This window comes from Ambystoma mexicanum, chromosome 6q, assembly GCF_040938575.1.
Source record: "Ambystoma mexicanum isolate Mex_15411 chromosome 6q, UKY_AmexF1_1, whole genome shotgun sequence".
Taxonomy (NCBI): Eukaryota; Metazoa; Chordata; class Amphibia; order Caudata; family Ambystomatidae; genus Ambystoma; species Ambystoma mexicanum.
In genome coordinates this window covers 1,640,091,628-1,640,115,396 of record NC_090937.1, presented here as the reverse complement: position 1 = coordinate 1,640,115,396, position 23,769 = coordinate 1,640,091,628, and the positions used below count along the sequence as shown (strand labels likewise).

The window sequence follows — 23,769 nt, the reverse complement described above, 5'->3', positions numbered from 1 at the left end:
TGTTGGGAAGGTGTCAGATACAACTTCTTGAAACTGAGGGAGAAGCCCAGCTTGTGGAGGGAGCGGCAGGTGAGGCTGAGATGATCCAACGCTTGTTCAGGAGAATTTGCACAGATCAGCCAGTCATCCAGGTAAGGGTAGATGTGAATTCCCCCTCGCCTGAGATACGCTGCCACCACCACCAGTAGCTTGGTGAAATTCAATCTGAATGGCAGGACCCGAAACTGAAAGTGCAAGCTGCCAGCCGCAAACCTCAGGTACTTTCTGTGCTTTGGATGAATCGGCACATGAAAGTAAGCATCCTGTAGGTCCAGAGACACCAACCAATCCTGAATTCGAAGGGCCTGGAGGACCCGAGAAAGAGTGACCATCTTGAACTTCTCCTTCCTGAGGAGTTTGTTCAACCAACTCAAGTCCAAGTCCAAGTCCAAGATGGGTCTCAAACCCCAGTTTTTCTTTGGAATCAAAAAATATGGGGAATACCATCCCTTGTTCCTCTCCGCTACAGGCACCAGTTCTATAGCGCGCCTTTCTCCAGCAGGGTCAAGATTTCCTGCACAAGGAGCGGATCCAGAAGCTTCAAAGAGAGACCGCGGCCGATTGTCGTGAGGCCGTTTTAGGAAGGAAAGGCAGTAGCCGTGGGATATTGTATCCAGAACCCACGCATCCAAAGTAATAGCTCGCCAATCTTCGAGATGCTGAGACAGTCTGCCCCCAACCGGCGAACAATGGAACATGGCCTCACAGCTGTTTTGGAGCGGCAGCGCCTGAAGGCAAAGAGGCAGCTGCCTGAGCTGCTTTGGCACCCTTATTTCCCCGACCACCACGGGTACTTTTACGTTGACCCCTTTGATTGGCGGCTCCTCTTGTCCTACCAAAAGAGGAGTAGTAACGAAAGCAACCTCCCCGCCACTGCTGTCCCCTAGGTAGAGATTGAGGCACAGCTGCGCTCAAAGTTTTAGCAGCAGCTTTGGAGGTCTGCAACCTCTCAAGGCTCTCGTCAGCCTGCTGCCAAAAAAAAAATGAGAACCATCAAAGGGCATGTTCAGAAGACGGGCCTGTACAGCCGGAGCAAAACCAGACTTCCGCATCCACGCAAACCTGCGTGTAACGATGCTCGCAGCCATGGACCGGCTAACACCGTCGGCCATGTCCAACCCAGACTGAAGGGAGTCACACATGGCATCCCTGCCATCTTGCACAAGAGCAAGTAACCCATCCCTTTCTTCCCCCTCGGGAATATGCTCAGCCGCTAGAGAGACAATTCCACAGTGTGTGTGAAAATCTTGCCAAGGCACAAGTGGAGTTGGCTGACTTCAGCACCATACTCTCCTCCGAAAACACCTTGCGTGCCCAACCATCGAAGCGTTTGTCGTCCCTATCCGGAGAGATGGTAGGGTACGCTGCTTGCCTCGAGGTGGCCGTAGTCGCCTGAACCAACAAACTCTCGTGAGTGGGGTATGAGGATAGGCAGCTGGAGTCTCTACTGAAAGGTTGAAATTTTTTTGTTAACTACTTGTTAACCGCCGGAAGAGACTCCGGGGTCTGCCAAGTAGCCGCCACCCTTTTTTGCAAAGTCAAATGTAACGGCAACACTTCGTCAGTGGACGGACCTTGATTGAAAATATCAGTAAGGTCATCCTGAACAAATGCCACTGGAAGACTGCATCAACCACGATACTCAGTAACTCTAGCCATCAATCTCCTATAGGAGGATTCTGCATGAGCTCCAGGCTCAGGCCTCCCAAACTCCACATCAGTAGATGTGTCCAGGCCACTGGCATCATGCAATGACTGATGTAACTCCTCCAATTGACTGGCTCAGGAAAAGAAAGGAGCCTCATCAGGCTCAACGGGTTCAAACTCCAAAAATCAACCTCTCCTCATAGATATCAGCCAGAGACTGAAAGAACTCCTGCCTAGGAACAGGAGTGGGCCTGGAGTCGACAAGAGGCTGCCCCGTCTTGGATTTAGCCTTTCTTGGAGGATCCACAGTATCAGGGATCTCCACCGGCAAATTCCGGCCAATTGGTGCCAAAGGCATCGACGGCTTCAGCGTCGACATCGACAATGGCGGCGACGGCTACGAGGGCTGGAGTGAAGGCAAAGCACTGACAGCCGTACTCGACGGACACGGCACCGACGAAGCCCTTATCAGACTTCTGCGGTTTTGCCAGGGGCGAAGACCAAGACCTGGACCTAGCACGTCTCTGGCGTTCAACCAGAGCCTAGTCCGAATGGGACCTCGACGGATCCAGATGTTTATCGCGCCGAGGACCCAGGACCAAAGGCGTTCAAGCATCAGACCAAGACCGTTCCCTGCCTGCTTCTTCCGAAGGCGCGGACGGAAATGTGCCCTGGGATTGGAAAATCGCCAGCATTTTCTCCCTGAAGGCCTCCCATTCCTCAGAAGTCGAGGATTTAGGGGGACAAACCACTTTCCTCGCTGTGTCATCATCTGACGAGGAAGGCGACCAGTGACAGCTTCCAGGAGTGCCGAGACGAGGACGAGTGGCGGGACCCACTCCGGGACCGAGATCCCCGGGACTCCTTCCAATGAGGAGAGTCACCCCTCAAATCATCGATGGAAACACCCGCAGCTTTTCGAGACTTACTAGGTTTTTTAGAAACCCGACCTACCTGTAACTTCCCCTTATGCTCCTGCAAGGCCTTAGCAGTCAACGACTGGCACTTCGAGCAGTCGTCGGTATCATGACTCTCGCCTAGACACCACAAACAAATGCCCTGCAGGTCCGTAATCGTCATCTTGGACTTACAGTCCCTGCAAGTCTTAAAGCCAGACCGCGGAGTCGGAGGGGTACATGAAGAAGACATCTTCACGAAGAAGAACACATGAGGTGCGCCGAGTTCTCGAAGCAAACATGTTTGCGTAAAAAACGGAACTGAGGCTCTGGGCACCGTGCATCCTGTAACATCCAGTGACGTCGCCCTCGACGGAGGCCTTCGAGGGACATCGACCCGACGCCATCGACGCAGGACTCCCTCTGCTGAAATATTTCTGAAGCAGCACAGCTGTGGACATTACATGTCAAAGATGTGGAATACGTTGGAGGACACTATCCATTCTAAATTTTCCGTTTTAGTGTCCATTTCAAAATTTGTTGCGCAAGCCTGAACAGATTTGGAGAACGTGTGCCTCCCTGTTTGTTGATGTTAAACATCGCTGTAGTGCTGTCTGTCAGGACTTGCACAGATTGGTTTGCTAGGTGAGATTTGAACGCCCGAAGGGCTTTGAATACTGCCAGTAGTTCTGGCAGATTGATGTGGTTTTGTGCAGCCGCTTGAGACCACAGACCCTGAGCTGTGTGGTGAAGGTAAGAAGCCCCCCACCCAGTGAGTGAGGCATCCGTCGTGACACTCGCTTGTAGATCATAGAAGGGTTTCCCCTTGAACAGATTTTCTCTTGTCCACCAGCGAAGATTTTGTACAGTGTTGGTGAAACGACCACTAGATCGTCCCACTGACCACTCGCCTGAGACCATTGTTTCGCCAACCACTCCTGCATGGGTCGCATGCACAGTTGTGCGTGAGGAACCAGGTAAGGAACAAGTTACTTACCTGTAACTGTTGTTCTCCAGCATGGGTCTGGCATGGATTCACATGCTCATGAATATTCCCCGTCGTCAGGCTGGGAATCCTCGGTAAAGAAAAAACCAGTATCAGTTTCGTTTCTGATCTGTCTTTCGTAGTAATAACCAATCACTGGTCTCTGCGTCATACTGACCACAGCCAATGACTGCCCTCTACCTAAGCACCGCCTCTGGCAGCCATCTTCAGATTTGGAAGCACGTGAAGTGGCAGTATGACCAAGTGAAGAGCTGCAGAGGGGTAGGCGGGAGGGTTACCAGTCAAATGGTCGACACCATTTGGTCGAATGCCAAATGGTCGAATTTCTTTTTTTTTTTTTACCCATTTTTTGGTTTTTTTTGGGGGGGGTACCCCCCCCAACCCCCTTTTTTTTCTTTTTTCTTTTTTTTCCCCACACGAAAACCCACAAAACACATATATATATAAAAAAAAAAAATTCGACCATTTGGCATTCGACCAAATTCAGTCGACCAATTGTCTGTCGACCAAATCACTGTCGACCATTTGACTGGACACCAGGCGGGAGGGTTCTCATGTGAATCCATGCCAGACCCATGCTGGAGAACAACAGTTACAGGTAAGTAACTTGTTCCTTCTCCAGTATGGGGTCTGGCATGGATTCACATGCTCATGAATAAAGAATACATAGCAGTACACACATGCACAACCACGGGAGGTGGCAAAGGCTCAACATTAAGCATTACATCAAACTCAACATTAAGCATCTTACCTCCTCACCAGGCTCACCTCAGGCGAACAGGTTGCGCAGCACTGCTTGGCCGACCCTGGACTCCTCCCTGGAATCCCGGTCGACGCAGTAGAATTTCGTGAAGGTGTGCGTCGACCTCCACGTAGCAGCCCTGCATATGTCCAGCAGGGGCACACCAGAAAGGAACGCCGTGGTAGCTGCGATCGCTCTGGTGGAATGGGCTCTCGGACGGCCAGGCAGCGGTCGGTTTGCCAACGGATGACAGTACATGATACAGCCGGAGAGCCATCTGGAAATGGAAGCCTTCGAGAGAGCCTTCCCCTGATTGACAGGTCCAAAGTTCACAAAGAGTTGTGACGTCTTCCGAAAACACTTCGTGCGGTCCACGTAGAACTTCAGCGCTCTAGCCACATCCAGCGAGTGCAAAGTCCTCTCAGCCGGCGACGGGAAGAACACAGGCAACACCAAGGGTTCGTTGAGATGGAAGTCCGATGGTACCTTGGGCATGAAGGAGGGGTGCGTCCTGAGCACTTCCCTCGTGTCGTGAAAAGTCAAGTACGGGGCCTTGCAGGAAAGGGCCTGGATCTCTCCCACCCGTCGTGCGGAGGTGATGGCCACAAGAAACGCTGTTTTCCACGACAGAAACTTCAACGGGGCCGAGTGCAGAGGCTCGAACGGAGGTCCCATGAGCTTGGTCAGCACCACGTTGAGCTCCCACGCCGGGGCCGGAGCCTTCACCGGCGGGAACGATCTGAACAGTCCCTTCATGAACTCTTTCACCAGACGATGAGACCACAAGGACGTCCGGCCCGTGGTTCTGGTGTATCGGGAGATCGCAGCAAGATGAATCTTGATGGACGCGTGTGCCAGTCCAGCTTTGGCCAGCGTCAGCAGGTACGGCAGTACTTGGGGAGCCGTAATCCGTAGAGGGTTAATCTTCTGTGCGTGGCACCAGACAGAGTACCTCTTCCATTTGTGTCCGTAACATTTAAGAGTCGAGGACGCCCTGGCCTTTGCAAGAACCTCTCTGCAGTCGGCCGGTATGTCGTATCCTCCAAACTCTAGCGCTGCAGGAGCCAGGCCTGCAAGTTCAGCGATTTCGGTTCGTGGTGGAGGATGGCGCCTCCTTCCCTGGAGAGTAGATCCACGTCCACCGGCAGCTTGATTGGCGGGGACGCTGACAAGTCCAGAAGGTCCGGGAACCATATCTGCCTCGGCCACGCAGGTGCGACGAGGATCATCCTGCACCGTGACCTCTTGAGCTGGTTGACGAGCCGGATTAGCAGTGGCAAAGGAGGGAACGCGTAGAGGAACAGGCCCTCCCAGGGGAACGAGAAAGCATCGCCCATGCTCCTCGCCTGGGGAAACCTGCTGGCGAACCTCCGGCACTTGGAGTTCGTCGCCGTCGCGAACAGGTCGATCTGGGGTGTGCCCCACCGTCGGAAGAGGCGATCCACTAGATCCTGCCGTAGTTCCCACTCGTGGCACGAGCGCAGCTCCCTGCTGAGTGAGTCGGCGATGGTGTTCTTTATCCCTGCCAGATGAAACGGCACCAGAAACATCCTTTGGGCGACGGCCCAATGCCACAGGTCCTGCGCCTCCTTGGACAGCGCTGGGGACCTGGTTCCGCCCTGTTTCCTGATGTAAAACATGGTGGTGGTGTTGTCGGTGAAGATCCTCACCACCTTGCCCTTGAGGGACGGAAGGAAAGACCCGAGGGCCCAGAACACTGCACGGAGCTCCAGGACGTTGATATGGAGGGACTTCTCCGTCGGGAGCCAAAGGCCTCTCGCGTGCAGATTTTCGGTGTGCGCTCCCCACCCTTCCAGGGAGGCATCCGTGGTCACTGTCTCCTGGTGGTCTGGGGTCTGAAAGTCCATGCCCGCCGTCAGATGCGCGCGGTTGCCCCACCACCGGACCGCTCGGCGGAAACTCTCGTCGAGTGTGATCCTCTCCTCGAAACCGCCCGTCGTTTGGATCCAGCGCGCGTCCAGGAACTCCTGCAACGGGCGCATCCGGAGCCTGCACATGGGAATGAGGTAGATGCAAGAAGACATCATTCCGAGGAGGGACTTGATGGACCTCACCTTGGCCGCGTCGGAAACCAACATCCGCTATACCTTGCCCAGGATGGACCTGGTCCTTTCCTCCGACGGGGAGGCCAGAAGGGACACTGTGTCGAGCTTCGCTCCCAGAAACAGTGCGTTTTGCGCGGGTACCAGGTGGGACTTGGCGTAGTTCACGGAGAATCCCAGGTCCGTGAGAAGTTGGACGGTCCTTGCCGTGTGCTCCACGGCGAGCTCCCTCGTCTTGGCTCGGATGAGCCAGTCGTCCAGGTAGGGGTAGACGTGGATCCCCTCGCGGCGCAGCTGCGCCGCCACCGGTGCCAGGCACTTGGTGAATACCCTGGGTGCCGACCGTAGTCCGAAGGGGAGGGCTTTGAACTGGTAGTGACGCCCTTGGACCACAAACCTGAGGAATTTTCGGTGTCCCTTTAGGATGGGAATATGGAAGTAGGCATCCTCCAAATCCAACAACAACAGGAAGTCTCCTTCCTCCAGCTGCCCCAGGACGTGCTGGAGGGTGACCATCCGGAACTTCTGCGCCTTGATGAACTTGTTCAGACGTCGCAGGTCTAGGATGGGGCGCCATCCTCCCGTCTTCTTCTTCACGAGGAAGTATCTTGAGTAAACTCCGGAGCCCCGAAGCCTCTTTGGGACGAGTTCGATGGCGCCCTTCCTGAGCTTCGCCTTTACCTCCAGGAGAAGCTGAGGGACGTGAAGCTCTCTCCTGGCCACAGGGGGGACGCGCGGGCACCTTCTTCGAAACTCGAGCGCGTGGCCCCGGGCTAAGGTGTCCAGCACCCAACGGTCGGTGGAGATGGACGCCCACACGCTGACGAAGCTCGCCAGCCGGCCTCCCACCGGGGTGCTTCGGTGGGGGCCCGACCCCACGGCCGGTTCAATCCTGTTTCGACGAGGCTTTGCCGCCTTGACCTCCTTGGCGACGACGGCGGAGTCCGCCAGACTTGCCTCGTCCTCTGTAGGCCTCCTGAGACGACGAGCGGGCCGCTTGACGGTAGGTGGAGAAACCGCCGCCGGAACCTTTGGAGGCGCCCTTGCCTCCGCTGCTCCGAAAGGGCGTCCGTCGTTGCTGCAGAACCCCAAGGGCCCGGGCCGTCTCAGTGTCCGCTTTAATGGCCTGAAGGGAATCGTCCACTGTTTTCCCAAACAGGTTGTTCCCATCAAACGGCATGTCCAGTACTCTGGTCTGTACGTCTTGACGGAAGACCGTAGCCTTGAGCCATCCACGCCGCCTAAGGCACACGCCGTTGCCCAACTGGCGAAACCCAGTGTCGGCGATGTCCGTCGCAATAGTGATGGCGTGGTCCGACGCCACCTCACCCTCCTATAGGATCTCCAGGGCATCCGCCCTCTTGTCGTCCGGTAGGAAGTCCAGCAGGGGAGCCAGCTTGTACCATAGCTCCCTGTCGTAGCGGGCCACGATAGCCAAGGCGTTGGCCGCTTTAATCGTCGTCGCTGCAGACGAGACGACCCTGCGTCCCATAGCGTTCTTTCCCTCGCCGTCCGGTGGGGAAGTCGATGTGGAGGCCGCACCCCCCCCCGCGCTTTTTTCCTGGCCGCCGCGGAGACGACGGAGTCCGGGGTAGGCTGCGCCCGGAGGCACAGGGGGGCCGCGTCCGGGACCCGGAACTTCTTCTCGTACCGGTCTCTTCTAGCTGGCGTCGTGGAAGGGTTCTTGAGGAGGGCGAGGCCCTCATCCCAAATGTCGTCCAGAAGAGGCACCGCGAGGACCGTCTTCCTCTTGGCATTGCGCCGTTGATAAAGGAATCCTTCCTTTTTCTTCTCCTCAGGGCAGAGTTGGAAAAGCTCGGATGCCCTGGCGATCATGGAGTGGAACGATCCAATCTCGTCGGGCGGAGAAGCCCTGGTGGGAGGTGACGACGGTAGATCCTCGTCGTATACCTCGTCGTCCGTACCCGTCGCTGCCGTGTCAGTCCCCGTATCATCCCCTCGGGTGGACGGGGAGGAGGGCTGGACGGGGCGCGACGGCTGAAAAGGAGGTGGATGGTGAATCCTTCTTTTCTTGGGCGGGGGAACACCAGAAGGTCCCGGTTCAGGATCCCCGACGGGAGCGGTTCCTCCGTCGGCAACGGTAGTCTCGTCCTTATCTCTGAGCATAAGGACTGTATAGCCAACAAAATGGCCGCCGAGTTGTCTTGCAGCGCTGGCAGAGGGGAATCCGACGGGCGATCAGGGGCCCCGTCGGCACCCTCGACGATGTCGATGTCACCTGCGTCGGGATCCATCCCGACGGGCCGGTCTTCTTCCACGCCAAGGCCGTGGCTTAAGACCTCGATCAGCTCTTCGTCTGAGGTTGAGGCCGAATCTACGACGACGCCCTGCCCCCCCTTTTTCTTCCCCGCCGGGGATTTCACGGGGGTCCTATCGATGGGCACAAAAGAGGACTCCCTCCGAGGTAGCAGGGAGACTCTGAGCCCCGAGGTCGCCACCACTGGTGTAGCCTCCACAGGCTGAGCCAGGGCCGCCGCGAAAGTATCGATAGAGGGCTTGGCCGGATGGATTAAGGCCTTCACCACCTTAGGTGCGCTCACCGCCTTATCCTTGAGGGGGGGGACACTGCCTCGCTCCCCCTCCGATGGGGCCTTCGAGCTCGACCGGGGCCTCTCCAGGAGCTTCGCCGGGTGCTCGCCCTTCCTCTTACCTGACCCAGAGCGTTGGCTCGTGGTTGATGGTGCCGGGGAGGGTGCGCCCTGCCTGGCGCCCGTAGAGCCCGACCGTTCGGCGCTCCCGGTGCCAGCGGACTCGCGGTGCTTGGCCTTCTGTTGGACCCCCGTCGCCGGGGCGTCCTCAAAGGTCTTAGAAGACCGCTCGGATTTCTTCCTCTTCTTCTCGCCTGACGGGCTCTTCCCTTCCAGCCAGTTGGCGAGACGTTGATGGCGGTCCTTCATGGACCGCTCCGACATATTGCCGCAAAACGCACAGTCCTTCTCCACGTGCGTCTTGTCCTCATGTAAGCAGTAGAGACAAAAGGAGTGTTCGTCCTCCTTAAAGACGTTCTGCAGCTGGCATCCAGGGCAGATCCTGAACAGCTTTCCGGGCGTCGAGCTTCCCTTCTCCTGGGCCATGTCCGGGCCTGAGAAGCTTCTGGAGTCCTCCAAAAGCGTAGCTCGACGAAATCTTCACCCTTGAGGGGCGCAGACGAATCCGACACGGGTCCCCGTTGATCGGATGGAGAGTCGGTGGAGCTCGAGGCTCTTTTGACCGAAAAAATGAAGTTTTTGAGAAAAAACGTGAAAAAATGAGCACTAACGCTCGAGAGCAATAGCACGAGGATCCCAACACATGAACGTGCGGTAAAAATCTGAAGATGGCTGCCAGAGGCGGTGCTTAGGTAGAGGGCAGTCATTGGCTGTGGTCAGTATGACGCAGAGACCAGTGATTGGTTATTACTACGAAAGACAGATCAGAAACGAAACTGATACTGGTTTTTTCTTTACCGAGGATTCCCAGCCTGACGACGGGGAATATTCATGAGCATGTGAATCCATGCCAGACCCCATGCTGGAGAAATGCAAGATGCCATCATGCCTAGCAAACGCATTGCTTTGCGCACCCTTCTCTGGCACCCGGCCTGATAATATGTACATATTCTGGACTCATTCCTCCAGTTGTGTGTTTATGACAGCTCCTAGGAACTGTTTGGTTGTGCTTGGCACTAGGCTCTAGTTTTTCTCGTTGATGGAAAAGCCCAATTGGAAGAGTAGCTTGATAGTTCTCTGAATGTTTTGTCTGCAAATTAGGAGAGACTGCCCTGTAATCAGCCAGTCGTCCAGGGAAGGGTACACTGGGATTGCCTCCCTGCGCAAGTGTGCTGCCACCACCGCCAGTACCTTCGTGAATACCCTTGGAGCATATGCTATCCCGAAGGGCAGCACTTTAAATTGGTAGTGCTGGTTCGCTATCTTGAAATGCAAGAATCTTCTGTGCGCTGGGAACATTGAAATAAGAAAATAGGCACCTTTCATATCCAGTGTTGCCATGTAATCCCCCTTTTTTAGTAGAGGGATTACCTCTTGTAGCGTAGTCATGCGGAAATTTTGTGGCTTTACATATTTGTTTGCAGGGCGCAAATCTAATACTGGGCGCATTGTTAGATCTTTCTTTGGCACAAGGAATTGGTTGAATAAATACCCTTGTTTATCTTGTTGGCCGGGACGACTTTGATGGCGTCATTTAGGAGAAGCGTGGCGACTTCCTCGAGGAGGATACGCTGGTGTTCCTTGGAAGAATCTTTTGTCGTGTGGGGTGGTTCTGGGGTTGCTCGAGGAGCTCTATACAATATCCGCCTGTTACAGTGGACAGCACCCATCTGTCTGAGGTAATTTCCTCCCATGCGTGGGTGAAGGTGGATATGCGGCCTCCTACTGGAGAGGCATGGAGAGGCATGGGGGGCCCCTGGAGCGGATAGTCACTGCTACCTCGGGAGGAGTTGCCTCTACCGCAGGATCTGTGCGCTCCTCTCGGGTAATTCTGGGAGGACTGACCCTGATTGTTTCCCCAGGCAGTACCTTGGCTTTGGGTATAAGTGAACCCCTCTGTGAATTTTGGCCACGTGAGCGACGAAAATTTATGTTTCCCCTTTGGCCAGTATGTCTATTGGCCCAATTACGAGAGTATCGTACTCCTCTTTGGCCATCTTTAAGGCGTCCTCAACAGCCTTGCCAAAGAGCACATTGGGCTCAACGGGCATGTTGATAAGGGCAGCGTGCGTCTCTGGTTTAAAACCCAATTGACGCAACCAAGCTTGACACTTGATAATTGTCCCTTCAGCTATTATTCTTCCTGTGATATCCGCAGCGTCAAGATTGGTTTTAAATAAGCAGCTTAACACTGCTCTGCCTTATGCGGGCAGTTGGGCAAGCTGAGACTTATGTGGTTCCGGGGCCAATGAAAGTAAGGCGGAGACCTCATCCCATTTTTGGCAGCTGTAACTGGCCAACAGGGTTGATTTGTTAGCAACCCTCATCTGGAATACTGTGGAGGAGGCCACCTTTCTGCCCATTGTGTAAAGTCTCTTGCTTTCCTTGTCAGGAGGGGGCCTCAGAGGAAGCTAGGGGAGTGCCAGCCCTTTTTCTAGTTGTGGTAACAACTAATGAATCAGGCTTTAGTTGCCCTCTGATATACAGCGGGTCAGAAGGGGCAGGCCTAAATAGTTTCTCTATGCAGGGGTTTACTGACCCCGTAAGATTAGGGGTCTCCAGCGATGGCTGTATTTTTCGCTGAAGGGACTTGAGGAGAGGGATAGACCGAGTAACATTTTTCTTATCTTTTAAGATTTCCTCCACACAATCTTGATCTTGTTGTTCTTCCTGGGTAGCTATCTGAAAATGCTGTGCCGCCTTGACAAGCACTTCATTCAGAAGGGGTTGGTTGTCAATGGGTGAGTCCATGACCGGGGGGTCAGGATCAACAGGTGAGTCTATGAGATACATATTCGTCTCTGGGTCAAACTCAGGGACCTTATCATCCCCGTAATAAGGGTCTGCTGCTTCATCCCCGTAATAAGGATCTGCTGCCTCTTGAATAGAGAGGTCTTCATTGTCGGAGTACGGGTCATAGAGATCAATGACTGTCTTGCACTGGATTCTCGGGGCAAGACCTCTTAGCAGGGGGATGAGCAGGTTGTGCTGGGATTTGCGACCCAGAAGGGTGCTGTAGTGGACGGGGGGTGGAGTGGAAACTTTTGAAATAGTCAGGGTCCTTTTCATAGAAGTTGGCCATGAAGGACATCCGCCTCATGACCCTGTCTATGTCCTCAGCCGACCACTGGGCCGAACTAGGGATGACTAATGGTTGAGAAGGAAGCCCTAAATCTTCATCTGTGGGAGGAAGTAAGGTAGAAGAAGGAGGAGCCTTCTTTTTCAGGGTGGAAGACAGAGCATCCTGAGATACATGTTCTTTGGGCCTAGCATCCTGAGCTTTCTCCCTATGTTTTTGGTTGAATTAGTTACTATTTTTGGTAGTTTCATCTGGTATTTCAACTTGTAATACAATTAAATCAGCATTTATTTGGCCAGCGCTAATTCCTCTGGCAGATTTAGCACTGGGGTCTTATCGCTGGTTTTCATTGCTAACTCCACCAATGTAATTTCTCCAAGGTTAATTCCACTGTGCATTCGTTTTTAATAACCCTTATTTCTGCAGAGTGGTAAAAGTGGTGGCAACTTCGTTACTGCCACTTTTGCCCTTTACCGCCAAACCTGTAATGAGACCCAATTAATATCAATTATTATCAATTAAACATTAACCCTGTGAGCATAACACATTTCAAGCAAACATTCAATTCATTTACATATCAGACTATAGGCAAGACAGCATCATTGTATACAATGTGTGTCATATCTTACCGTGTGGACTTCAAAATATTTACACACCACCTCTGTGGGGCCTTCAACATCATCACAGAAACATAAGGAATCAAAGGAGGTCACATTTTGATTGGCTTGTTACAAAAGTAGCCAATGCTTAAAGTGAACCTGGAAGTGTGTTGTGCAATAAGGGACCACTTTTGTAAAGTGTTGGTTATATAAAATGCTGTAAATAACAAAATGCAAATAAAACAGCTTAATTTAATTTATTTTCTATTTAAATGCTTAGAGGAAAGGGTTCAGGCCATTGGGTATAAATGGTTTTCATGAATCTGCCGTTTGCTGCCTAAGCATTAAAGGCATCAGATGTATGAAGTGTGTTTAAATTCCTGTCTGTGTGATGTCTGCAATACCACATCTAGCAACACAGTGACACACCTGCTTCGCTGGTGACAGTTGGAGGTGTTAACTGTTAGCTTGTTTCGAATGCGTGCCTGACAGTATCACGGTGCTCACAAGACCATGCTTCATTCCCTCACTGCGCAAAAGGTGGTGAGGGAAAACCGAAACATTACATCATCTAGGTATGTTCACACTATTTATACCTGAACACTTGACTCATCCTTCCACTAGTAGGAACTGGGCTGGAGCATCTGACAAAACTCTCTAATAAGCCCGTAGGGGGAGGGCATGGACCCACAGTAGCTGTTGGGACGTAGGGCGCCACGACTGTCAGGTGGTTCCCTACATCATGTGAATAAATAAGACCCCGAGCCCGGTAAAAGGCAGGGAGTCCATTAGACTCTAACACTGATGTGCATCTCTGGTATTAGGCCCAGGCCTAACGGGCCCAACAACTGGTGAGAGGTGGGGCGTGCCCACCGTTCGCTTCTTCTCGCGCCTGTGCTCCCGCATGGTATGTGAACAAGCTCGAAGACAGAGGGGAAAAGGGGTGCAGCACAGGCACATAGTACGAGCCTTGAGCATCGGCACGAGGGCCGTCGTGCACACAATAGATAGAATAGTAAGTAAAGAAATAAATAATGTATAGGGAGTACATAGAGACGACCAAGCGCTCATTGCAGGTGAGCAGAAGGTCTGTCCATGCTGCAGCGCCCACGGCTGGAGTTGGAGCTGGAGTGACTCCACAAGCCAAGTCTGTTCCAGGGAGAGGAAAGGAGACAAGAGAGTCCAGGGAGCAGGGCAGAGTGCCCGAAATGCATCCTCGACCACAGCAGGGCAAAAGTGAATGAATCCTGAAAAAAAATGGCTGCCCTCTGTACAGAAACACAGTCTGCAGAACCACTGACAATCAGGTCGTGTTTACATCAGAGACACTCAAACACCACCCACAAATCAGTATATGGAGAATTTGAAAGCCATTTTACAAAACACGCATCTTTTACAAACCTTTATTTTGAAAACCAATACAGCAAAATATGTAACATCACTTAAAAGATGCTGTAACGATTATTAAAAGCATCAATCAAGTCAAATTACTTTTTAATAACCTTAACACAAGGCTGGCACCATTTTGGAAGTAGAAATGGCTGTCAAATTCACCACACAGTAGAAATTCAGCCAAAAAGCGCAAGAAGAGATGTGGGTGGAGGAAAAATGGGTGGGAATGGGAGGAAAAACCTTATAGATTTCACTTGGTGATGACGTTAAATGGGTGAGATACATAGTCAAACTACCATATATCCATCTTCATATGTTAACCTGCATTGAAAAGCATTACAAACTGCATCCAAAGCCCCTATTTCAAGCTCTCATTTTAAAGCTCTAATTTTAATGACAATGATTTCTGTTTCATAGGTAGCGCTTTCAGATCACCTAATAGCCAAAACTAAAAAGGAATAAAGGGTCAGAGATTCCGTTCAGTGTCCTGGGCGGAAACCAGATTGGCGTAGGGCGAGGAGGCTGTTTAGTTTGGAATATTTCTGTATTTGAAGATATGCTACTCTGTCTAGAATTTTGAGGAGGAAAGGTACAGTAGTGATGGGCCAGTAATTCATAGGTATGTTAGGGTCTATTGTGTTTTCTTTCTTTTTTTAAGAGTGGAAGGAAGAAGGCATCTTTTAGGACATTGTGGAAGGCACCAAGCGCAAATGAGTTGATGAGCAATGTGATGAAGGGGGCAAGTTCTGCTACACTGTCGTTCATGAAGGGCGCAGGGCATATATCTCCTTGGCACCTTAACAGCTTCAGGAATTCAATGATTTTGGTAACCTCTGGTATGGAGACAGGTCTGAATTCAAATTGGTTGAGTGGTTGGTGTAGATGGGTGGTACGAGGAGTATCTGGTGAGAGTAGTTTCGTTATTTTTGAGACCATTTTTGTTTGTACTAGGAGGATTTTATCCAGTAATGCCTTTTGGATAGTCGTGCACCAGGTGAGGTCTTTGAGATAGCTGTCTGGAGGGCTGACTGGGGATTTCAGTCCTTGTAGGATGGCAAATACTTATTTGGTGCCCGCTTTAGCTATTTGCTCATTTTAGGAGTTGCTTTTGGCTTGGGGGATGGCTTGTTTATAGGTTTTGGCCGAGGAAAAGAATTGGGTTTTGTTGGCGTTTGATGGCTTCGTTTTCCACAAGGTCTTGTGTGTGCTCAGTGGAGCTGCCTTGTCTATGGCTACTAGGAGCTTTGGTCATAGAGCTCTACCATTAGGTTGGGGTCACAGACTGAGTGTTTATGGTCCTCGATGGGGAGCAGCAGTAGGAGCATGTTCTTGGGTGTGATGTTGCGGGAATTTCTTGACCACGCGTCTGAGGCCAATTGTAGTGTGGAGTTGGTTGGTGTAACTTTGGGACTGAGAAGGTAACGACGTTGTGATCTGACCATGGGCACGGGGTATGGGGTATTGGAGATGTTGGTTTTACAGTTCATATCTGCCAGCCAGTCTAATGTGTGACCTTTGTCATGTGTAGGACTGGTGATGCGCTGGGTGAATCCAAGAGATTCTATTGTGTTGGTTAATGTCTGGGCATTATCGTCTAAGGGGCCCCTTAGGTTCCTCACACAAGTTATACATTAAAAACAATAAGAGGCATGCTACCGCGACCGGAAGGGCCCTTCCGGCACTTGCATATTGACTACGTCGATCGGTAAGAGAGATGAACCTATTATAAGTACAGGCTTGTCGTTATATGTCAGTTTTCACGTTGGCTTGAGGCGTGCCCTGTGCTCACAATGATGCAAAGTTGGGGGCAAAACCTTTCGTGCAGGAGGCATTTTCAATATGGGGAGTATGTGATTAACTAAGGTCCGACAATGGGAACAGTTTGCCAATGGCTTATTAAAGGAAGTTACAAACCTCCTTGGAATGAAGCACTGCCTTTGCACAGTGTACCGGCTGCAGGCAAACGGTTGGGTGGAGCATTTAAATGGCTTGCTTAAAGAACCCTTAGCGAAGTTAACAACAACTTTGTGCAATAATTGGCTTTACTGCATCCCCTTAGCACTTTCCGCATTGCGCAACTCGCCTGGCATGGATCATCACTTAACTCTGCATGAAATTGTTACTGGCCAAAGGATGCATGCACCTGTCCCTCCTGCACGTACAATTTCAGACGTTAACACAACAGCACAGGTTTTGGGGGAAGAATGGCAAATATATTTCACTGAACTCACTAAAGCAGGGAAATACGTATCAAGCCAGGTTCAATGAGCAACGAGTAGGCCAGCCGGCGAAACAAAATCCACAAGTTCACACGACAAGGATGCTTTTCCACCAGCAACACCCCTCTATCCTGCTGACAAGGAAATTCCCAGAGACAACAGTGTCGCCCCCTCTGGAGAGGAAGAGAGGAACAACTTAATGGGAAGTATTCATCAGATCTCAGTACCACTTTTTCTGCAATATGATTTAACAGAAGGCCTGTAGAGGAAGAGACATACGAACATTGGGGGGAATGGAAGAAAGTGTAAAAAAGGATAGGATTGTTTTGTATTTCTCTGCTCGGTCTCTTTCACTTCTGGTTTCTATCGCATAAAGACTATGGCAGCGGTATTCAAACTGTGGGTCGCAGCCGCATACCTGGGGGGCCGTGAGAGGCCAGCATGTTTAATAAAAAAAAAATGTTTTTTTTTTTAGGATGGAAGAAATGGCCAGGGGCGGCTCACATGGTCAGGCTGGCACACATCTCCGATATTAAACATCTACCCGGAACGGTCATGTGCATACACATCAGTTGGTTTGGCTTGTACATGCATCATTTAGTTTGACGTATATATTGCTTGGTTTGGCCTGAATGTATATTTATTTTAGTTTGGCCTGTTGTACCTATGTGGTTTACCGTGTTTATACATCACTTCATGTACATATATGGTTTTCTGTGTTTACACACCACATGGTCTGGCCAGACAGCTTACACTTCTGTTTAAGCCAATGTGCTTACTGTTCTCCCCCAGTCGCTACATTAATCAGCAGACCCGCGCCTCCACTGATGGTGGCTCTGTGCCGTCCTGCTCCTAGAAGCAGTTACTTTGTACCTTTATTACTGACTTCGTTCCGTGCCGAACTTAAGCCTGGAGGGTTGTGGAGAAGTCAATCCCTAGTAGGTCCACTAGGTTCTGCTGAAGCTGCCTCGACTCCTGTCCTCAACGACACTCCAGCTAAGTGCCAATGTTAATGAGTATCTTTCTCTTGCTGTGAGGACGGCGATAGCACTGCTCCTTCAAGTGCTGGGGACAGCAGGGGAAAGAAGACTGGGGGCTACCTGCCCTCCTCAGATAGAGGCCAGAATTGGCCTGAGGGCAGGCAGCCACCTTTGAAGCATCAAAGGCCCTTTGTCCCCCATCCATTCGGATGGGAGCGGGACCTTTGGTGTGGGGGTGTCAAGAGGCAGGGACCGCCTGCTGTCACCTGCCCCTGTCACCTTTTGGCAGTTTGGGCGCCCAGAAGTCTGGGTCCCTTTTTTTTACTGGGGCTGGTGGCCCACCCTGTACACCCGCATGCTGGAGGGGCAGTGACTGCCATCTGCTGGCACTTCAGTGCCTGGAAGGTGAGCAGAGCGGAGGCACAGAGGCCGGGGCCCTGGCTCCGGCTGGACTCATGCAGCAGCAACGTGTGTGCTGGGGTTGTATGGGATGGTTGATTTCCCAATTCCCATATGACTTTTTTTTAGTAAATCGTCGGCCTGGGTTTCCAGTTTCTCTAACATTCAGGGGCAAAACAACATCATTTGTTATTTATTCGGCCAGGTAAAAAATAAATGCATGCTCCAGGAATGCGCCCTGTGCTGCACATAGTCCAGGAGCAGAGGCCACGTTGACAAAACCGGACTCTGCACATCCGTGTGTTTCTGCTGTCACCTGAGGTCAATAGGTTGCGCAGTGTGAAGCAGGTGAAGGGCGGTGGGTGACACTAGTGCACGAGGCACAACTTGTGTTTGAACAGGACCTCAGTGGCTTTGCCAATGCTGTTTTTAACAGGACTTCAGTGAAGGACACATAGAGTGCTTATAAATCGGGTGCCTGAAGGGCTGCAGCAAATGAATGTTGTAATGTGAGCTCCGCAAAGCACACATTTAAAGCCCCAGAACGAGGTAGGACAAATGTTGCATTAAGTGGTCAAAATACACCATAGTACCAGCTATTCTCAATACAAGCTGCTGTAAAATACACCATCACACTTGCACACGTAAGAATAATGTACCACCATTAGTATGTAAAACCTAATGCTTTTGTCATATTTCGGTGCACATTTTGGAGGCCATATTCCCCAAAATATTGCAGGGGGAGAACCCCTCCGCACCCCCCTTGGGTGATGGGGGCTGTTGCACTGCGCACGCTCACTCAAAAATTCCCCCTGGGAAATGTACGCCCCACCAGTTTTCAAACTCACCAGCCGCCACTGAAAACAATCCGTGTGTGTGTGTATGGGCATCACACATTTCGCAGATATCTCTATAAAAATAAATAACACCAACACAGAGGGGCGGGCAGTGGGGTCTCGAACAATTTATTGTTTGCTCAGGGGGGCCTTGGCATAAAAAGTTTGAAGACCACTGGACTATGGTGACATACCTAAAGGGAATGAAAAAAGTATGCGCAACATACACGTATGCATAGGTGGCTACAGATTATAATTATTATAAACGGTCATTTATAACATGGTTAATACCCGGAGGTTTCTAAGTGTGGACCCGGGGATCGAACCTGTGTTGCTCCGCGTTGTCTGCTTCCAAGGCGAACACATTGCCCCTGGGTTTTCCTCTCGAGACTCCAGATATGAAGATATGAGGTTCTACAGCCGGCAAATTCTGTGCAGGACAGTTGTTTCTAAAAAAAGAATTGCAGCAGGAAAAAAAGGTTTGGTATATAATGTCTGCTAATAATTTGGGGAAAGAGGGAAGAGAAAAAAAAAAAAAGGTCCAGCTCCGTGGAGTGAATGATGGTGAAGATCAAGTGCAGGTGGTCTTTGCAGTCCCACCACCGAATGCAGAAGATTAGAATGCCTTTTTTTGGGTGGCATGTTCCTTAGATGGGCTGGACTGCATGGATCGCTACAAAGAAGAGGGAGGGGACATGGACAGGGTAACGAGACTTGGATGCCCAAAACAGTGAGCAAAGAAATGGAGGGCAAAGGAAGATTGATCGATAGATCGATCGAAGGGGGGAAGGTAGTAAAGGTTCTGATACAGCGCTGTCCAGGGGGGCGCAACTACCAGTTGCAGGAATATGGGAAACAGGAGGAACAACCCCATACATGGGACAGGGTATCATTGACGGCTGTAATAAAGATGCTTAGCGCACACATGCAATCCGAAAAGCCTAGGGGACGGCAGAAGGGCAGGGGTGCAAGATAAATATGGTAGCATTACACACGCTGTGTTGCCGGAGAGTCAGTGTCAGGTAAAAACCACAGGTAAGTAGATCACATGGAGGTGACACAGACAGGCCCTGCTTGGGAGGTCAGATGGAAAAAATTGAAGACACTCCAAGTCAGAGGGGTGGTGGAGGGATCATTCAAGCCGTCCCTGGGAAGGAGCTAAGGGTGTCTTGTGTGTTTTCTGTGTGTGCTGGCCAATGGTAGATCAATAATGTTCCAGAGGTCAAAACGGTTACTCATTACACATTAAAATATATTGATGGGGTGGAGCGGGAAGGAATGTTGCCCCACAGGGGAGGTGATGAACAAGGGGGAAGGCATGACTGTTTGCTCCTATGACCTTCAACTAACCTATGTCTAGCTATAGGGGACTAACGTGGTCCCACAAATCAGCTCAGTGGGGTGATACATACCTTGAAACACTAATGGCAACGGTTTCTCACTATGCAAATAATGTACCAACTGTATAAAAGATTTGACCGCAGTTGGCGGTTTTGTCAGCTCTCATCAATCAGTTCTGTTCCACTGTGCTGTTGGATTTTTGCTTGCCCAGCATTAATAAACAGGGTTTTTTCTTGCCTGGTGTATTAAGTTTGATCTCGTACTGACTATGTGCTCATGGAGGACACCCAGTACACAAGCATAGAGCTTTAAAAATTGGACTTTTTCAATGGGGAACCAGCAGAGCTGACGTAGAACCGGGGAAAAGGTGACGAAAACTGAGCAGGGGAGACGACTCATTCAGCCTAATTTTGTAGCAGCTGAAGCCATCTCAAGAGGTAAATGGCTGAGCCAAGTAAATTAAATTACAATAGTCCACTCCACTCGGCACAAGCGAGGCAACCACAGGGGCATTTAGACGTGAAGGAATAAAGGGAAGAAGTTTCCATAAAACCTTCAATTTAAAGTGCACGGCCTGGCAAACAGCTGCCATCTGAGCATCGAAAGAGGTCGAAGCACAAAGTTAAACACCCAGGTACTTCACTACAAGACATGGGGAAGGGAGGGTACCGGGAGAGACAGGCCAGAAATCAGAGGTTCACAGAGAAGCAGCAGAAGGGGGACCCATCACCAATACCTCTGTCTTGCCACCATTCAGCCTCAGCTAATTATCACTCACCCACCCACCCACTGCCTCCAGACACCCCTGAAGCCGAGACGAAGCCTCCTGATGATGGAGATCAATACGGACAATAAACTGCGTATCATCAGCATATGAGTAGCATCGGAGGCCGTGAGCATAGACTAGTTTCACCAAGGGCTGAATATACACATTAAACGGTGTAGGGGACAAGGCGGAGCCCTGAGGAACACCACAAGAAAGGGCAAGGGGGCATAGCGAAAAGAAAAGACGGAGTATGTCAAGTAAGAAAGGTCTCCAACCAGACCAGCACCTGGCCGGACAAATGGGACTCTAAAACCTTTTTTTTTTATTAAAAAGAACTAAGAAAAATAAAGAAGAACAAATATCACATGTATCTGCAGTCACATTAACAGTTTAGTAAAAAGGTCCCTACCTGCATACAACAGTTGTCAATTATAATGGTTTCATACTCTATCTTGGGGTACAGCTTTGAAACTTCCTCGCAGCACTGCAGAAATAGGCCATCACCCAGTTTCCTGCAGACACAAAGAAAGGTGCAATTTAACATGAGAAAGTTCTATCAAGGTCACATGTCTATGACTACTATTAAAAACATGCGTCTTCGAGCCTTAGAAATGCGCCAATCACTGCTGCTTGTCCTCTGTACATGCTTCTGGGAGGACCACCTTGTTCCCTCAATAAGACATGCATTACTTACCGTAATAAAATTTCTGATGATTGTATCTGCTTAGATTCACATGCTGTGCACATAGTCCGACATCTAGTATTGCATCTTTCTTTCGATGATTGAAAAGAGGACGTTGACATGGGTATGCCTGTAACACTATCCCTAACGCGACATGTAGTGTACCCAAAATCCCTCACACTGCGAGGTCACACCGATTGCGTTTTTTCTGTTGTGAGGGAGCCTTATGACTACCGTGGGGGGAGGAGAGAGAGAGAAAGAAAGAGAGAGTGAAAGAGAGAAAGAGAGAGAGAGTGAGAGAAAGAGAAAGAGAGAAAGAGAAAGAGAAAGAGAGAGAGAGAGAAAGAGAGAGAAAGAGAAAGAGAAAGAGAGAAAGAAAGAGAAAGAAAGAGAAAGAGATAGATCTATGTTCCTTCTACTCCAAGAGGGGAAGAAGGGTGGGCGAATGTGAATCTAAGCATATACAATCATCAGAAATGCTGTTATGGTAAGTAATGCATGTCTTCTGATGCTGGTTAATCTGCTTAAAATCACATGCTGTGCATAGACTAGCAAGCAGTACCCAAAAATGGTGGTGGGCTGTGTGAAGGAACAGTAGCAAAGAGATGTCTTAGCACAGCTTGTCCCACCTGAGAGACAGACCTAGAGTGTGTATGTAGGCAGCAGTGTTGTGTAAAGGTGTGTACAGAACTCCAGGTTGCTGCTTTACAAATCGACTCAAAAGGAACATTTGCAATGAATGCTATGGAAGCCCCAGTGCCCGAGTAGAGTGTGCACTAGGCTTGAAGGGCAGATCTCTCTTGGCAAGAGTGTAGCACAGTGTGATGCAGTTTACGATCCACTTAGAGATGGCGGATTTAGAGATAGCTGCCAATGAAAACAAACTGGTTTGTCTTTCTTAGTGGTTTTGTTTCATCCAGAGAATATATCACAGCTCTCCTCACATCAAGTGTGTGGAGGATTCTATCTGCCATGTTAGTGGGATTGTGGAAAAAGGGGGGTAGTTCTATTGATTGGTTCACATGGAACTTTGAAATAAACGAAGGCGCAAACCGTGGTCGACTGCGCAGGACCACCTTATCCCTGTGAATCGTGGCAAATGGGTCTTGAACTGAAAGGGCCTGCAGTTCACCAACTCTCCTTATTGATGTAACTGCTACCAGGAAGGCGGTCTTGTAAGCAAGTGCTTTAAGGCTAGCCTTATGCATAGGTTCAAAGGGAGGTCCCATTAGTCTAGTCAGTACAACATTCAGGTCCCATCCGGGAGCTGGGTTGGAGATAGGGGGATCAAGTCTCTTAACCCCCTCCATAAAAGCCTTGATCACTGTAATTTTCCACCAAAAAACCTTCTTTTGGGACGTGGTGTAAGCAGAAAGTGCAGCTAAGTGGACCTTAAAGGAATTGAAAACCAGGCCTGAGTCTAGTAGGTGAGTAAGGTAGAGGACAATATCTGTTGGTGTGCAGTCAATAGGATTGATGCTTTTGGTATTGCACCTCATGAAGCGTTTCCATTTGTTGGAGTAGCACTATCTGATGTTAAGTTTTCGTGATTCCCTAAGTATGTCCATGCATCTTTGAGGAAGTTGGAGGTGTCTGAACTCTATGACCTCAGGAGCCAGGCAGCCAAGTTGAGAGTTTTTCGGGCATGGATGAAGTGTCTCTCCCCTGTCTTGTGACAGCATATTGTACGAGCATGGCAGCTTCTTCGCAGGTGCGACTGACATTGCCATCAGGTGAAAGAACCAGGGTTGGCGGGCCCACATCAGGGCCACCAATATCATTGTGAATGGTTCCTGGTGCATCATGTGCACTATCTTGCTGAGAAGGGGAGTCAGGAGGGGAACAGCGCAGACAAATTTCCCTGTCCAGGTTATCCAGAGACCGTTGCCCTTGGAGCGGTTCTGCGGGTACCTGGAGGCGTAATCTGGGCATTGCGCTTTCTCCAGAGTTGCGAACATCTCCGGGAAGCCCCAGTCTGGAAAGACGTTGAAAACAATGTCTGCGTGTAATGGCCATTCGTAATCTATGGGTAGTGGGAAGTCTCTGCTGAGCACATCTGCCAGAAAGTGGTGTGACAGGAAGAACATTTTGTGTTTGAGAGCCCACTTCCATAGGTTTTGCGACAGTTTGGATAGCCCTGGAGAGTGAGTGCCCCCTTGTTTGTTATACATGGCCGTGGTACTGTCTAGGACGGTCTTCCCCTGGAGGTCTGTTTGGAATGCCGTGAGGGCCTTGAATACAGCTAGCTGTTCCAAAAGGTTTATGTGGTTGCTTGCTACCACTGGGGACCACACGCCGTGCGCTGTCTGGTGAAGGAGGTGAGCCCCCACCTCGTCAGAGATGCGTCTGTGGAGAGAGTAGCTTCTACTGCAGGGGTGGTGAAGGTCTTCCCTTGACCACCACTGCAGAGACTG

General features: G+C 50.6%; 1 protein-coding gene across 2 annotated transcripts in view; it reads right to left on the bottom strand.

The window, feature by feature from the left end:
- Positions 1 to 23,769, bottom strand: part of IDH3B (isocitrate dehydrogenase (NAD(+)) 3 non-catalytic subunit beta) — a 455,202-nt gene that overhangs the window by 224,209 nt on the left and 207,224 nt on the right. For both annotated transcript variants that reach the window (XM_069632420.1, XM_069632419.1), the window contains exon 8: positions 21,083 to 21,185. In XM_069632420.1, coding sequence (XP_069488521.1) covers positions 21,083 to 21,185 — 103 coding nt within the window. The remainder of the gene's footprint in view (positions 1 to 21,082; positions 21,186 to 23,769) is intronic.